General features: G+C 45.2%; 2 protein-coding genes across 2 annotated transcripts in view; one reads left to right on the top strand and one right to left on the bottom strand.

Moving 5' to 3' along the window:
* Window positions 1-17226, bottom strand: part of DBH (dopamine beta-hydroxylase) — a 93367-nt gene extending 76141 nt beyond the window's left edge. The window contains exon 1 of the mRNA XM_068248030.1: window positions 16891-17226. Coding sequence (XP_068104131.1) covers window positions 16891-17226 — 336 coding nt within the window. The remainder of the gene's footprint in view (window positions 1-16890) is intronic.
* Window positions 1-18129, top strand: part of FAM163B (family with sequence similarity 163 member B) — a 314838-nt gene that overhangs the window by 110603 nt on the left and 186106 nt on the right. The gene's annotated exons all lie outside the window — the stretch shown is intronic.

The raw sequence follows: 18129 nt of genomic DNA, 5'->3' as shown, positions 1-18129 counted from the left end.
GGCAGCTAGCCTGAAGTATACTTAAGTTTTGTACAGCAGAAGGAAATGGCAGCGCTTCCAAACAGACGCTGCACCTGAATTGACTACCTGCACAAGTATGCAGAGCTCGACTAACGGGCTTGCATTCAAATTTTAGAATTTAGATTAGTGTTAGCACATAATTTGCATCTGATTTGTATTCAAGGTATGTATTTAGCCCCAAGGGGCTGGGCATATCTCTGGAGCTTTCACTTCACTTGCAGCCTGTGAGCGCTGCCCATTGCTTGCTGTCTTTTGAACAAATGTGTATACCATTTATGGCTAGCTGCACCAGGTAAGGATTATGATTTTAATTTTAGACTAGTTAGGGTTCACTGTTGGATATGTTTCACTGTTGAATATGCTTCACTGTTACATTAGTTTGAGGTTTTAACCCTTTTTTCTTTTTTGGACAATTTTCATTGTTTGAACATGCTTCACTTTTTGATATGTTTCACTGCTAGATTAGTGGTTAGTTTCTCTCCTGTTGGGGCACGCCACCACCGTAGGAGAGTCTATTAGGGATAATTTGTGCACAACTTATGCTGAAGCTAACGCCCCCTTTACTGTACCTGTTTTGAATGCAAGGTGTGTAACCTGCCCGTTAGTCGAGGTCTGCATACTTGTGCAGGTAGTCAATTCAGGTGCAGCGTCTGTTTGGAAGCACTGCCTATAGAGCGCCCCTGAGTGGCTGCAGCTCTGGCCTAACACTGCTACTGCCTATAGAGCGCCTCCTAGTGGCTGCAGCTCCAGCCTGACACTGCAACTGCCTATAGAGCGCACCCTAGTGGCTACATCTCTGGCCTAACACTGCTACTGCCTATAGAATGTCCCCTAGTGGCTGCAGCTCTGTCCTAACACTGCTACTGCCTATAGAGAGCCCCCTAGTGGCTGCAGCTCTGGCCTAACACTGCTACTGCCTATAGAGTGCCCCCTAGTGGCTGCAGCTCTGGCCTAACACTACTACTGCCTATAGAGCGCCCTCTAGTGCAGCTCTTGCCTAACACTGCTACTGCCTATAGAGCACCCCTAGTGGCTGCAGGTCTGGCCTAACACTACTACTGCCTATAGAGCGCCCCCTTGTGGCTGCAGCTCTGGCCTAACACTGCTACTGCCTATAGAGCACCCCCTTGTGGCTGCAGCTCTGGCCTAACACTGCTACTGCCTATAGAGCGCCCCCTTGTGGCTGCAGCTCTGGCCTAACACTGCTACTGCCTATAGAGCACCCCCTAGTGGCTGCAGCTCTGGCCTAACATTGCTACTGCCTATAGAGCGCCCCCTAGTGGCTGCAGCTCTGGCCTAACACTGCTACTGCCTATAGAGCGCCCCCTTGTGGCTGCAGCTCTGGCCTAACACTGCTACTGCCTATAGAGAGCTCCCCTAGTGGCTGCAGCTCTGGCCTAACACTGCTACTGCCTATAGAGCGTCCCCCTAGTGGCTGCAGCTCTGGCCTAACACTGCTACTGCCTATAGAGCGCCCCCTAGTGGCTGCAGCTCTGGCCTAACACTGCTACTGCCTATAGAGCGCCCCCTTGTGGCTGCAGCTCTGGCCTAACACTGCTACTGCCTATAGAGCACCCCCTAGTGGCTGCAGCTCTGGCCTAACACTGCTACTGCCTATAGAGCGCCCCCTTGTGGCTGCAGCTCTGGTGCTTTGAGTCCGCCAGGAGAAAAGCCCAGCATAAATGTTCTGTGTTTTGTCTATTAATTATCAGTACTACACATGCAATTCATCATATCCTAAGTTTTTTTTTTTCCGCTTCTGTGTCACTAATAAGCATGTCTGGGATTGCAGTGTGCATAAAGGAGGGAGGGGGGCAGTGCAGGGAGAAGAGACCACAGTCAACTGACACTGAATAATGGTGGCACACAGAATATTCACACTTTGGGCAGATTTGTGATATTCCTCACTTTTGTTGCCAGAGGGTTAGACATTATTGGCTGAGCGTTGAGTTATTTTGATGGGGCAGTACATTTACACTATTATACAAGCTGTACACTGACTGCTTTACATTGTATCACAGCGTTACATCTGCAGTGCTGTCCCATGAGAAGATATCATACAATATTACACTGTTATACAAGCTGTACACTGACTGCTTTACATTGTATCACAGCGTTACATCTGCAGTGCTGTCCCATGAGAAGATATCATACAATATTACACTGTTATACAAGCTGTACACTGACTGCTTTACATTGTATCACAGCGTTACATCTGAAGTGCTGTCCCATGAGAAGATATCATACAATATTTACACTGTTATACAAGCTGTACACTGACTGCTTTACATTGTATCACAGCGTTACATCTGCAGTGCTGTCCCATGAGAAGATATCATACAATATTACACTGTTATACAAGCTGTACACTGACTGCTTTACATTGTATCACAGCGTCACATCTGCAGTGCTGTCCCATGAGAAGATATCTTGTACTATTTACATTGTTATACAAGCTGTACACTGACTGCTTTACATTGTATCACAGCGTCACATCTGCAGTGCTGTCCCATGAGAAGATATCATACAATATTACACTAATATACAAGCTGTACACTGACTGCTTTACATTGTATCACAGCGTTACATCTGCAGTGCTGTCCCATGAGAAGATATCATACAATATTACACTGTTATACAAGCTGTACACTGACTGCTTTACATTGTATCACAGCGTTACATCTGCAGTGCTGTCCCATGAGAAGATATCATACAATATTACACTGTTATACAAGCTGTACACTGACTGCTTTACGTTGTATCACAGCGTCACATCTGCAGTGCTCTCCCATGAGGAGATATCATACAATATTTACACTGTTATACAAGCTGTACACTGACTGCTTTACATTGTATCACAGTGTCACATCTGCAGTGTTGTCCCATGAGAAGATATCATACAATAGTTACACTGTTATACAAGCTGTACACTGCCTGCTTTACATTGTATCACAGCGTTACATCTGCAGTGCTGTCCCATGAGGAGATATCATACAATATTTACACTGTTATACAAGCTGCACACTGACTACTTTACATTGTATTACAGCATCACATCTGCAGTGTTGTCCCATGAGAAGATATCATACAATATTACACTGCTATACAAGCTGTACACTGACTGCTTTACATTGCATCACAGCGTCACATCTGCAGTGCTCTCCCATGAGAAGATATCATACAATATTTACACTGTTATACAAGCTGTACACTGACCGCTTTACATTGTATCACAGTGTCACATCTGCAGTGTTGTCCCATGAGACGATATCATACAGTATTACACTGTTATACAAGCTGTACACTGACTGCTTTACATTGTATCACAGTGTCACATCTGCAGTGTTGTCCCATGAGAAGATATCATACAATATTTACACTGTTATACAAGCTGTACACTGACTGCTTTACATTGCATCACAGCGTCACATCTGCAGTGCTGTCCCATGAGAAGATATCATACAATATTACACTGTTATACAAGCTGTACACTGACTGCTTTACATTGTATCACAGCATCACATCTGCAGTGTTGTCCCATGAGAAGATATCATACAATATTTACACTGTTATACAAGCTGTACACTGACTGCTTTACATTGTGTCACAGTGTCACATCTGCAGTGTTGTCCCATGAGAAGATATCATACAATATTACACTGTTATACAAGCTGTACACTGATTGCTTTACATTGTATCACAGTGTCACATCTGCAGTGCTGTTCCATGAGAAGATATCATACAATATTACACTGTTATACAAGCTGCACACTGACTGCTTTACATTGTATCACAGCGTCACATCTGCAGTGCTGTCCCATGAGAAGATATCATACAATATTTACACTGTTATACAAGCTGTACACTGACTGCTTTACATTGTATCACAGTACCACATCTGCAGTGCTGTCCCATGAGAAGATATCATACAATATTACACTGTTATACAAGCTGCACACTGACTGCTTTACATTGTATCACAGCGTCACATCTGCAGTGCTGTCCCATGAGAAGATATCATACAATATTTACACTGTTATACAAGCTGTACACTGACTGCTTTACATTGTATCACAGCGTCACATCTGCAGTGCTCTCCCATGAGAAGATATCATACAATATTTACACTGTTATACAAGCTGTACACTGACTGCTTTACATTGTATCACAGTGTCACATCTGCAGTGTGGTCCCATGAGAAGATATTATACAATATTACACTGTTATACAAGCTGTACACTGACTGCTTTACATTGTGTCACAGCGTCACATCTGCAGTGCTGTCCCCTGAGAAGATATACAATATTTACACTGTTATACAAGCTGTACACTGTCTGCTCTTCATTGCATCACAGCGTTACATCTGCAGTGCTGTCCCATGAGAAGATATCATACAATATTTACACTGTTATACAAGCTGTACACTGACTGCTTTACATTGTATCACAGTGTGTCACATCTGCAGTGTTGTCCCATGAGGAGATATCATACAATATTACACTGCTATACAAGCTTTACACTGACTGCTTTACATTGTATCACAGTGTCACATCTGCAGTGCTGTCCCATGAGAAGATATCATACAATATTTACACCAGGGGTCTAGTCCTGGGAAAAGAAGTGAGTGGACTCACTTGGAGAACTCCGCGCGACGCGCCAAAAAATGGGCGTGGTCAAGCACACCGTGGGCGTGGTCATGGGTGGGGCCAAATATACATGACCTTAGCAGTGATGTAAAAGGTCTGCCGAGGAAGTTTGAGCTCTGCCGTAGTGTATCCCCCAAAAATAGATGTAATCTGACAGCATTTCACCAAAAAGACACATAATCTGGTAGAAGTTCCTCCAAAATACAGATAATATGGAAGTGGTTCCCCCAAAATAGACAATGTGGCAGCAGCAGTTCCACCAACATACACATATTTTGGAAGCAGTTCCCCAAAATACGCGAAACCTGGCAGCGGATCACCCAAAATACACGTAACACCCAAAGGACATATAATCTGGCAGCAGTGGTCCCCCAAACATACACAATCTGGCAGCAGTTCCCCAAAATACATGTAATCTGGCAGCAGCCGTTCCCCTAACATACATAGTCTGGCAGCTGTTCCCCAAAATACATGTAATCTGGCAGCAGCCGTTCCCCTAACATACACATAATCTGGCAGCTGTTCCCCAAAATACACGTAATCTGGCAGCAGCCGTTCCTCTAACATATACATAATCTGGCAGCTGTTCCCCAAAATAGGTACCCCCAGGTAGCCAGGTCTATAGGTGTCCCCAGTATAAGTAGCCATGAGTATAGTAGTCCCCAGTATATGTAGCCAGAGGTATAGTTGCCTAGTATATGTAGCCAGGGGTATATGTGCCCAGTATATGTAGCCAGTGGGATATGTCCCCAGTATATGTAGTCAGGGGTATATGTGCCCAGTATATATAGGCAGGGGTATATGTGCCCAGTATATATAGCCAGTGGGATATGTGCCCAGTATATATAGCCAGTGGGATATGTGCCCAGTATATATAGCCAGTGGGATATGTGCCCAGTATATATAGGCAGAGGTATATGTGCCCAGTATATGTAGCCAGTGGGATATGTGCCCAGTATATGTAGGCAGGGGTATATGTGCCCAGTATATATAGCCAGTGGGATATGTGCCCAGTATATATAGCCAGTGGGATATGTGCCCAGTATATATAGGCAGAGGTATATGTGCCCAGTATATGTAGCCAGGGGTATATATAGCCAGTGGGATATGTCCCCAGTATATGTAGTCAGGGGTATATGTGCCCAGTATATATAGCCAGGGGTATATGTGCCCAGTATATATAGCCAGGGGTATATGTGCCCAGTATATGTAGCCAGGGGTATATGTGCCCAGTATATATAGCCAGGGGTATATGTGCCCAGTATATGTAGCCAGGGGTATATATGCCCAGTATATGTAGCCAGGGGTATATATGCCCAGTATATGTAGTCAGGGGTATATGTGCCCAGTATATGTAGGCAGGGGTATATGTCCCCAGTATATATAGCCAGGGGTATATGTGCCCAGTATATGTAGACAGGGGTATATGTGCCCAGTATATGTAGCCAGGGGTATATATGCCCAGTATATGTAGCCAGGGGTATATGTGCCCAGTATATGTAACCAGGGGTATATATGCCCAGTATATGTAGGCAGAGGTATATGTGCCCAGTATATGTAGCCAGGGGGATATGTCCCCAGTATATGTAGCCAGGGTGTATATGTCCCAGTATATGTAAGCAGAGGTATATGTGCCCAGTATATACTGTATGTAGTCAGGGGTATATGTCCCCAGTGTATATATAGCCAGGGGTATATGTGCCCAGTATATGTAGACAGGGGTATATGTGCCCAGTATATGTAGCCAGGGGTATATATGCCCAGTATATGTAGCCAGGGGTATATGTGCCCAGTATATGTAGCCAGGGGTATATATGCCCAGTATATGTAGCCAGGGGTATATGTGCCCAGTATATGTAGCCAGGGGTATATATGCCCAGTATATGTAGTCAGGGATATATGTCCCCAATATATGTAGCCAGGGGTATATATGCCCAGTATATGTAGGCAGGGGTATATGTGCCCAGTATATGTCGCCAAGGGGTATATATGCCCAGTATATGTAGCCAGGGGTATTTATGCCCAGTATATGTTGCCAGGGGTATATATGCCCAGTATATGTAGCCAGGGGTATATATGCCCAGTATATGTAGCCAGGGGTATATATGCCCAGTATATGTAGCCAGGGGTATATATGCCCAGTATATGTAGGCAGGGGTATATATGCCCAGTATATGTAGGCAGGGGTATATGTCCCCAGTATATATAGCCAGGGGTATATGTGCCCAGTATATGTAGACAGGGGTATATGTGCCCAGTATATGTAGACAGGGGTATATGTGCCCAGTATATGTAGCCAGGGGTATATATGCCCAGTATATGTAGCCATGGGGTATATGTGCCCAGTATATGTAGCCAGGGGTATATATGCCCAGTATATGTAGGCAGAGGTATATGTGCCCAGTATATGTAGCCAGGGGGATATGTCCCCAGTATATGTAGCCAGGGTGTATATGTCCCAGTATATGTAAGCAGAGGTATATGTGCCCAGTATATACTGTATGTAGTCAGGGGTATATGTCCCCAGTATATATAGCCAGGGGTATATGTGCCCAGGTAGCCAGGGGTATATGTCCCCAGTATATGTAGTTTGGGGTATATGTGCCCAGTATATGTAGCCAGGGGTATATATGCCAAGTATATGTAGTCAGGGGTATATATGCCCAGTATATGTAGGCAGGGGTATATATGCCCAGTATATGTAGGCAGGGGTATATGTGCCCAGTATATGTAGCCAGGGGTATATATGCCCAGTATATGTAGGCAGGGGTATATGTGCCCAGGTAGCCAGGGGTATATGTCCCCAGTATATGTAGGCAGGGGTATATGTGCCCAGTATATGTAGCCAGGGGTATATGTGCCCAGTATATGTAGCCAGGGGTATATGTCAACAGTATATGTAGCCAGGGGTATATGTGCCCAGGTAGCCAGGTGTGCCCCCACCCGGAGGGAGCAGAGCATAGGAGAGCTATGGGGACAGCGGGGATGGGCGGACATCTCCCCCCCCCCCATCCCTCACCTTCGTGCTCCCCTTCCTGCCTCTCCCCTCCAGTGTTGTGAAATGTCGGGCCCGGCGGCGAAAGTGGGCGGGGACTTACCTCGTTCCAGCCGCAAGGGACGCTCCGCTCTGTGTGCGGCTAGTCTGGTCTTCTAGCCGCACACAGAGCGGAGCGTCCCTTGCGGCTGGAAGAAGGCGGAAAGTTTCCGCCCACTTTCGCCGCCGGGCCCGACACTTAACAACGCTGGAGGGGAGAGGCAGGAAGGGAAGCACAAAGGTGAGGGATGGGGGGGGGGGGAGATGTCCGCCCATCCCCGCTGTCCCCATAGCTCGCCTTCTCTGCGCTGCTCCCCTCCACACAAGCCATGGTGAACGGCGTTCACTCTGAAGAAAAAGTGGGTGGACGCCGTTCACCCGCGTCCACGCAGGACTCGACCCCTGATTTACACTGTTATACAAGCTGTACACTGACTGCTTTACATTGTATCACAGTGTCACATCTGCAGTGCTGTCCCATGAAAAGATATCATACAATATTTACACTGTTATACAAGCTGTACACTGACTGCTTTACATTGTATCACAGCGTCACATCTGCAGTGCTGTCCCATGAGAAGATATCATACAATATTACACTGTTATACAAGCTGTACACTGACTGCTTTACATTGTATCACAGCGTCACATCTGCAGTGTTGTCCCATGAGAAGATATCATACAATATTTACAATGATATACAAGCTGCACACTGACTGCTTTACATTGTATCACAGCGTCACATCTGCAGTGTTGTCCCATGAGAAGATATCATACAATATTTACACTGTTATACAAGCTGTACACTGACTGCTTTACATTGCATCACAGCGTCACATCTGCAGTGTTGTCCCATGAGAAGATATCATACAATATTACACTGTTATACAAGCTGTACACTGACTGCTTTACATTGTGTCACAGCGTCACATCTGCAGTGCTGTCCCATGAGAAGATATCATACAATATTACACTGTTATACAAGCTGTACACTGACTGCTTTACATTGTATCACAGCGTCACATCTGCAGTGCTGTCCCATGAGAAGATATCATACAATATTTACACTGTTATACAAGCTGTACACTGACTGCTTTACATTGTATCACAGCGTCACATCTGCAGTGTTGTCCCATGAGAAGATATCATACTATATTTACACTGTTATACAAGCTGTACACTGACTGCTTTACATTGTATCACAGTGTCACATCTGCAGTGCTGTCCCATGAGAAGATATCATACAATATTTACACTGTTATACAAGCTGTACACTGACTGCATTACATTGTATCACAGTGTCACATCTGCAGTGCTGTCCCATGAGAAGATATCATACAATATTACACTGTTATACAAGCTGTACACTGACTGCATTACATTGTATCACAGTGTCACATCTGCAGTGCTGTCCCATGAGAAGATATCATACAATAGTTACACTGTTATACAAGCTATACACTGACTGCTTTACATTGTATCCCAGTGCCACATCTGCAGTGCTGTCCCATGAGACGATATCATACAATATTACACTGCTATACAAGCTGTACACTGACTGCTTTACATTGTATCACAGTGCCACATCTGCAGTGCTGTCCCATGAGAAGATATCACACAATATTACACTGTTATACAAGCTGTACACTGACTGCTTTACATTGTATCACAGCGTCACATCTGCAGTGTTGTCCCATGAGAAGATATCATACAATAGTTACACTGTTATACAAGCTGTACACTGACTGCTTTACATTGTATCACAGTGCCACATCTGCAGTGCTGTCCCATGAGAAAATATCACACAATATTACACTGTTATACAAGCTGTACACTGACTGCTTTACATTGTATCACAGTGCCACATCTGCAGTGTTGTCCCATGAGAAGATATCATACAATATTACACTGCTATACAAGCTGTACACTGACTGCTTTACATTGTATCACAACATTACATCTGCAGTGCTGTCCCATGAGAAGATATCATACAATATTTACTGTAATACAAGCTGTACACTGACTGCTTTACATTGTATCACAGCGTCACATCTGCAGTGCTGTCCCATGAGAAGATATCATACAATAGTTACACAGTTACACAAGCTGTACACTGACTGCTTTACATTGTATCACAGTGTCACATCTGCAGTGCGGTCCCATGGGAAGATATCATACAATATTTACACTGTTATACAAGCTGTACACTGACTGCTTTACATTGCATCACAGCGTTACATCTTAAAGGGAAGGTTCAGGGACTATCTGAAAAAAATAAAAATCCCCATCCACTTACCTGGGGCTTCCTCCAGCCCGTGGCAGGCAGGAGGTGCCCTCGGCGCCGCTCCGCAGGCTCCCGGTGGTCTCCGGTGGCGCGCCCGACCTGGCCAGGCCGGCGGCCGCCGGCCAGGTCGGGCTCTTCTGCGCTCCAAGGCCCGGCACTTCTGCGTCCCACGCCGGCGCGCTGACGTCATCGGACGTCCTCCGGGCTGTACTGCGCAGGCGCAGAACTACTGCGCCTGCGCAGTACAGCCCGGAGGACGTCCGATGACGTCAGAGCGCCGGCGTGGGACGCAGAAGTGCTGGGCCTTGGAGCGCAGAAGAGCCCGACCTGGCCGCCGGCCTGGCCAGGTCGGGCGCGCCACCGGAGACCACCGGGAGCCTGCGGAGCGGCGCTGAGGGCACCTCCTGCCTGCCACGGGCTGGAGGAAGCCCCAGGTAAGTGGATGGGGATTTTTATTTTTTTCAGATAGTCCCTGAACCTTCCCTTTAAAGAGACCCTGCAATGAAAAAAAACCCTCTCTGGGGGATACTTACCTTGGGACGGGGAAGACTCTGGCTCCCAATTAGGGATAGTCGGAATGCCAATTTCCGATTCCGCGGTAAATCTGCATTCTGTCATGTACTAATTACCGATTCCGCTTTCCGCTACCAATTTCCGCATTCTAATGCGGAATTTCCGCCGGAAATTGCGGAAATTCCACCCAACTTTAACATCGATTTTCTCAAAAACTATAAGGTCTTTTTGAAAACTTTTTTTTGCATCTTCTTCACAAGATTCAGTTTAATGAACCCTAAAAATTTGTTGTTTCTAGGACTTACGGGGGCTTTGCTATTAACCGCTAAAGTCGGCGGATTTTTACTGTAATGTAACATGCAGAAAATAGGCAGATGCAGATTTTCTGCATTTTACATTACAGTAAAAATCCACCGATTTTTAGCGGTTAATAGCAAAGCCCCCTTAAGTCCTAGAAACACCACATTTTCAGGGTTCATTAAACTGAATCTTGTGAAGAAGATGCAAAAAAAAGTTTTCAAAAAGACCTTATAGTTTTTGAGAAAATCGATGTTAAAGTCGGGTGGGATTTCCGGCGGAAATTTCCGCGATTTCCGGCGGAAATCCGTCTACGGCACTTGCATTACTGATTTCCGCATTCCGATGCGGAAATGCAATTTCCGATCTGAATTTCGGAAATTACATTTCTGCGGAATCCGAATGAGCATCCCTACTCCCAATGAGGCTTCCCTGTCCTCTGTAGCTTCAGGGAATCCAGCGCTGCCTCCCCCGAAAGTCCCTCAACAAGGCTTCACAAGGGTGCGCAAGCGCAAGTAATATTTAAAGGACTTGCGCTTGTGCAGTAGAGCGGATACGATCAGGTTCGGCTATTTCCGCCTAGCCTGAACGGAGAGCCGCTACTGTGCCTGCGCTGGATCCCAGCAAGGCAATTAATCACCTGGCTGCTGTTCGGAGGGTCGCAGCGCTGGATTGCCAGGACACCGGAGGACGGGGGAAAGCCTTATTAGGAGACAGGGGCTTTCCCCTAGCGAGGTAAGTATCCCTCAGAGGTGTTTTTATGTTACAGGTTTTTTTTAAGTGCTGTCCCATAAAAGATACAGAATCAGAATCAGCTTTATTCGCCAAGTACGCCAAATGACGTACCCAGAATTGTTTTTGCTACAGATGGCATGGCAGTTGTACATATACAGACATAGACAACATGATAAATGAACATGATATGGGCCTAGGATGCATCCACTAAGAACAAGGGATATAGACATGAACTACAGTAGCTTGGGGTAAGGGGCCAGTTCCACACAGTATGAAAGATCGTGGAGGGCAGCCGGATGAGATAATACCAGCATGTGAGAGGTGTACTCACTTTTGTGAGATACTGAAGCATTGACACTGTACTGCTCAGGGCCGGATTTTTACTTCTTACCGCCCAAGGCCGACTATTACCAGCCGCCCCAACCGAAACCGTATCCTACCACCTCTCTCCACACACACCCAAAAAACTTTGGGCCGATGGTGTCCACTATTGCGGATAATGCCGAGGTCTCCATGGCAACGTGAAGTGAATCAATCACGTCACATGGGGGAACTGGTCAATCAAGCGATCTACAGGTGATGGGCGTGGTGGGAGCCATCCACCACACACACATAGTCAAAAGTGGCTCTCAATTGGACATTGGGTGGGGTCAGCAACACGTAAAAGTGAGTCCTGTACCCACTGCTGTCTCCAGGGTAACAGCGCTGGCCATCAATTATTAAGAAATGGGTACTGTGAGAAGCTGCCTTCTGTATCCTGTACTATTTGCTGGTGCTGCCCCTGGTCCTTTCATCACCCACACCAAGTGCGTGAGACCCGGCCTTCTGTAACAGCCTGCAGCTGCTAGTCATTGGACAAGGTCTGGCTTTTTGCTAGTCACACACTGTTCACAAACGTTTGGTTAACGGACTGCAGCTGCCTGTAGCACAGCACAGGCAAATGCCAGCTGGTACTAATAGTGCAGTTATCCTGATCACTTTCATTTGTTTGGACACTTGCAAATAATGCCCTGCAAATAATGCCCACTGTCTGCAGGCCGCCCCTTGTTTATCTGGTGCCCTAGGCCATGGCCTATGTGGCCTTGCCAGAAATCCGGCCATGGTACTGCTTATCACCTCTGTGCAGCTGCTAAAAGCACTGAAGTGCGCATTACAGCTAGATGGTCATTTCTGTTCTAAAAACAATTGGAGTGACAGGCTTCCATTCTAGAAAAAGCTCTAATCAGAGACTATGGAGCATATTAATCACAGCCATGTTTAACCCGTTCAGGTTCCGTCGTTTTCACTTGAGAAATGTTCACCTCCCATTCATTAGCCTATAACTTTATCACTACTTATCACAATGAACTGATCTATATCTTGTTTTTTCCGCCACCAATTAGGCTTTCTTTGGGGGGTACATTTTGCTAAGAGCCACTTTACTGTAAATGCATTTTAACAGGAAGAATAAGAAAAAAACTGAAAAAATCATTATTTCTCAGTTTTCAGCCATTATAGTTTTAAAATAATACATGCCTTCATAATTAAAACTCACGTATTGTATTTGCCCATATGTCCCGGTTATTACACCGTTAAAATTATGTCCCTATCACAATGTATGGCGACAATATTTTATTTGGAAATAAAGGTGCATTTTTTCCGTTTTGCATCTATCACTATTTACAAGTTTAAAATAAAAAAAATATAGAAATATTTCATCTTTACATTGATATTTAAAAAGTTTAGACCCTTAGGCCTCGTTCACATCAGGGCCGTTTCTGTGCGCTTTCCACAGCGCACTGCCCTGTGCGTTCAGCAAGGTATTGATTTTCCCATGTAACTAAATGTAGCTGGTTCACATCTATGCGCTGCGCTGAGCAGCGTTACAGAAACGTAGTGTTGCAGGCATTTCTGTGCGTTGAGCTGTAAAGCGCACAGCAATGCAAGTGAATGGGTCCGCTTTTTTAGCGCATAGAAGCGCATAGAAGCGCATGCGTTTTTTACCCCTAATTGGAGAAAAAAATACATTTACATACAAAAACAAAGTTTTATTGACAACTGCTGCTGCTACAGTAAGCAAAACGTGCTTTAAAGAAGCGCAGGGCAACGCACAGAAACGCGGACTATTAGGTAAATATTTATTGTAATGTTTTTTTTTTATATTAACCACTTCACCACTGAGGGGTTTTACCCCTTGAACACCAGAGCAATTTTCACCTTTCAGCGCTCCATCCATTCATTCGTCTATAACTTTATTATTACTTATCGCAATTAAATGAACTATATCTTGTTTTTTTCGCCACCAATTAGGCTTTCTTTAGGTGGGATATTATGCCAAGAATTATTTTATTCTAAATGTGTTTTAATGGGAAAATAGGAAAAATGTGGGAAAAAATTATTTTTCAGTTTTCGGCCATTATAGTTTTTACATAATGCATGCTACTGTAATTAAAACCCATGAAATGTATTTGCCCATTTGTCCCGGTTATAAAACCATTTAAATTATGTCCCTATCACAATGTTTGGCGCCAATATTTAATTTGGAAATAAAGGTGCATTTTTTTCAGTTTTGCGTCCATCCCTAATTACAAGCCCATAGTTTATAAAGTAACAGTGTTATACCCTCTTGACATAAATATTTAAAAAGTTCAATCCCTAAGGTAACTATTTATGTTTTTTTTAATTGTATTTTTGTTTTGTTTTCGTAAATTACAAAAAAACAAACAAAATTGGGGAGTGTGGGAGGTAATGAGTTAATTTATTGTGTAATCCAATGTAATTATATGTGTAAAATGCTTTAGGGTTTAGTTTACTATTTGGCCACAAGATGGCCACAGTGAGTCTGTTTACATGCGACCTGTAAGCGACCGGAAGGACGCTTACAGGAAGCAGTAGGAGGCTGGGAGAATCACAATGACCGCACTGTTTCTAATAGAAGCAGCGGATCATTGCGGGGGCTTAGATCAAGGAACGGGAATGGATTTTCCCGTTCATTGATCTCCGAGCGGGCGGCGGTGTGCACGAGCGGCGGGTGCGCACGCACGAGCGGCGGGAGCGCGGACAGCGGCAGTAGCGCGGAAGGTACGGATTTCTCCGTCCCTGGGGGTGAAAGGATGGAAAAAGGGACGGAGAAATTCGTACCGCCGGGGGTAAAGTGGTTAAACATTTTATTTGGGTATTTTTGGGAGGGTGGGATGTAAAGTATAGTTTTATAATGTAATTGTATGTTATGTTTAATTTTTTTTTTCATTTTAGTTGTAGTTTTACTTTTTGGCCACAAGATGGCGGCCATGAGTTTGTTTACATGACGTCACTCTAAGCGTAACACACGCTTAGAGTGACTCATCGGGGAGGGAACGGCCAGAAAAGGCGCAGCTTCCGAGAGAAGCTGTCGCTTTTTCAGCGGGGGAGAGGAATCAGTGATCGGGCACCATAGCCCGATACATTGATTCCTTGGCTACCGAATCCGCGGCCGGGAGTGCGCGTGCACGCGCGTGATCGGCCGCGGGAGCGCGCGGTAGCGTGCATGGTTCCTGGACGTAGTTTCTACGTCCAGGAACCAAAATAGGTTAAGATATTTCAGCCACACTTATGATAGGTACACACCATACAATTTTGTGTTAGATAGATGGTTCGAAAGATAATTTCCGACATGGCCGATCTTATTATCGATTGTTTTTCTGATCGATTTCTCATAGAAGTTAATGGAAATAGACAAGAAAAGATAACAGCATTGAATCGATAATCAAATCGGAAATCGATCGAATGGAAAATCGACTGAAAAAACACATTGGGCTTGATTCACAAGAGTGCTAACTGTTAGCACGGGCGTTTTTGCTTGAATTTCCGTGTGCAATTAAACTGTTTAGCATGCAGCAAAATCGTTATGGTTTTTGCACGAAAACACGATTTTGCGCAAAAAAATCACGTTTGCGCGCAAAAAAGTTTACTTGCGCATGAAAATTCGCGATCGAATATGAATATTCGCGATTGAATATGCCGTGCTAACAGTTAGCACTCTTTTGTGAATCAAACCCATCGTGTGTACCCAGCCTAAGGTATATGTACAATAGCAATTTAAAGAAGCACCCCGATGCAATATTCCCATATATGTTGTAGCTACAAAATTTTTAAAGAGGCCCTGTAGCGACATATAGCAGAATGCAGGAACTTAGTATTATTCTGGATACTCACTTCTACGGTAATTTCCCTGTTTTCAAAATCAGAAAGACTTCCTATATCGATATATTGCTGCATATTGAACGTAGCTCTGCACACCCAGTTATGTTTAGCCTAGGCTGCTTAGCTGTGGAGAACACCCCCCCCTCCCCCCCCCCCCCAGCATTCTGGGACACCAGAGATCTTTTCTACTGGCTTTAGAACCCCTAGTAAACAAACATTCCTTACAGATCACCTGGCAGGACTAAAGGTGCAACCACCACCAGTGATACATTTCAGGATGTAAATCAGGGAGAGGAAAGATTTTAAAAATGGGCAAACACTGACTAAATAATTTATAAATAGATGTTGCAAAAAAAAAATCATTTTAAATACATTATTTTCACTACAGTTCCTCTTTAACTTTAACCCGAGGTGAGAGAAATATGATGGTTGCCATAGTTATTTCCATTTAAACAATGTATATGGCCTGGCTCTCCTGCTGAACCTCTGCCTCTAATACATTTAGCCATAGCCCCTGAACAAGCATGCAGCAGGATCAGGTGACTGAAGTTTAACTGGATTAGCTGCCTGCTTGTTTCAGGTGTGTGATTCAGACACTACTGCAGCCAGAGAGATCAGCAGAACTGCCAGGCAACTGGTATGGTTTAAAGGATACCCGAAGCCAGAATAAACTAATTAAATAAACAATTTTATCCATCTTTCTTCTCCTACAATGACTTTTTAAGATATTCCACAGTTTTATTTTATGTTTAAATCTACTTTTAAAGTTTTGAACTGTTTTATTGTTTGTGCTCAATGACACATTCATTGAAGTACGCCAGAGCTAAAATCTATGAACTATTGACCCTTTTTACCTCTTTCCTGCTCTCAGAAGCCATTTTCTGCTAGGAAAAGTGTTTTATAGTTGGAATTTCTTATCAGTGAGGGTCACACTGTAGTCACTTCCTGTCTGAGTCCGGACTGAGTCAGCCACTTACATACCTGATAGTTAACTCTTTCAGGCAGAGAAAGACAAAAAAGGAACACAGCCTAGTTATTTGTGTGCTTGGCACTGTACATACACATGTCTATCTCATCATGTCACATGTCACCTCGGGTATCCTTTAACAGCATACATATAGCAGCCTCCATATCCCTCTCAGCTGTGGTTCACTGTAATGCCTGCAAACTGAATAAGATATGGCAGAAGGGCTACTTACTCCAAAGAAAGAACTGAAACCATTGCTCCACAGTACGGCCAAATCCGCCCCTTCGAACTCTCCTCGGTCCGACATCCCAAAGATCACCCCAAATTTCAGGTCCCTGATGAGGATCTGGAAGTGGACCACCCTCTCGGAGTAGCTGACGTTCCAGAATAGACGCAGCGAGCCCTGAGGGTCCAGGGGGACGCTGTAGGGGAAGGAGCTGTCCACAGGGGCCGAGCCGTGGAGAGAGACCATCAGCAGGGCCAGGAACGTGCCCACCATGGTGAAGTAGATGGGCACCACCTTCCTGATCTCCAGGTGTGAGAGACAGGAGGTCCTCCTGGACGCCATGGCTGAGAATGCAGAGAGCCATGTCTGTGAGACGTTTTATACCTCAGCCGATGTGAGCAGGTTCAGCAAAGCCAAGCCCGCTAATCACATTTGTGGCACTGCAAATCTGATTGTGCTGTGTGGACCCTCAGGTCATGCAGGCCTCATTGGCTGCCTCATGTTAATAGGCCCTAATTGCCATTGTCCAGGCAGGTTTGGAATGACTTTCACGGAGCATGACGTCTAAGAAACAGCAGCTGTCAAATCCTCCTTCTTCACCTGCTGAGGACTGTCACATCGGACAAGTCTGGGGACCTGGGAGTGCAGGACTGTCATCCTGACACAGGATAGACTGTGAGGTGGGGGAGCTTAGAGAAAGACCCCATACAGAAGTGTGCCTATAGGGGGCAAATCCCAGCAGCCACATAGGGCCCCAGGTCCATAGAGGGTCCCTACCTTTATACCTGCCCTCCCACATAGGCCCCACTCCAGAGCAGGTATTGTTATGGGAGAGGAGAGACATGGTGTTTACACTTGTTTATTTGTGGGGGTAATAAAAGGGGGAAGGGAGTGTGGGCATGGAAGGAATTACCATAGTTTTGCTGGGGATCCCCCATAGTGTGTCCCAGCTTCCCAGTGTCCCCATAGTGTGTCCCAGCTTCCCAGTGTCCTCATAGTGTGTCCCAGCTTCCCAGTGTCCCCCATAGTGTGTCCCAGCTTCCCAGTGTCCCCATAGTGTGTCCCAGCTTCCCAGTGTCCACATAGTGTGTCCCAGCTTCCCAGTGTCCCCATAGTGTGTCCCAGCTTCCCAGTGTCCCCCATAGTGTGTCCCAGCTTCCCAGTGTCCCCCATAGTGTGTCCCAGCTTCCCAGTGTCCCCCATAGTGTGTCCCAGCTTCCCAGTGTCCCCATAGTGTGTACCAGC

Source organism: Hyperolius riggenbachi, chromosome 8, assembly GCF_040937935.1.
Source record: "Hyperolius riggenbachi isolate aHypRig1 chromosome 8, aHypRig1.pri, whole genome shotgun sequence".
Taxonomy (NCBI): domain Eukaryota; kingdom Metazoa; phylum Chordata; class Amphibia; order Anura; family Hyperoliidae; genus Hyperolius; species Hyperolius riggenbachi.
The sequence above is the reverse complement of the archived record's forward strand: the minus strand, read 5'-3'. Positions and strand labels throughout refer to the sequence as shown.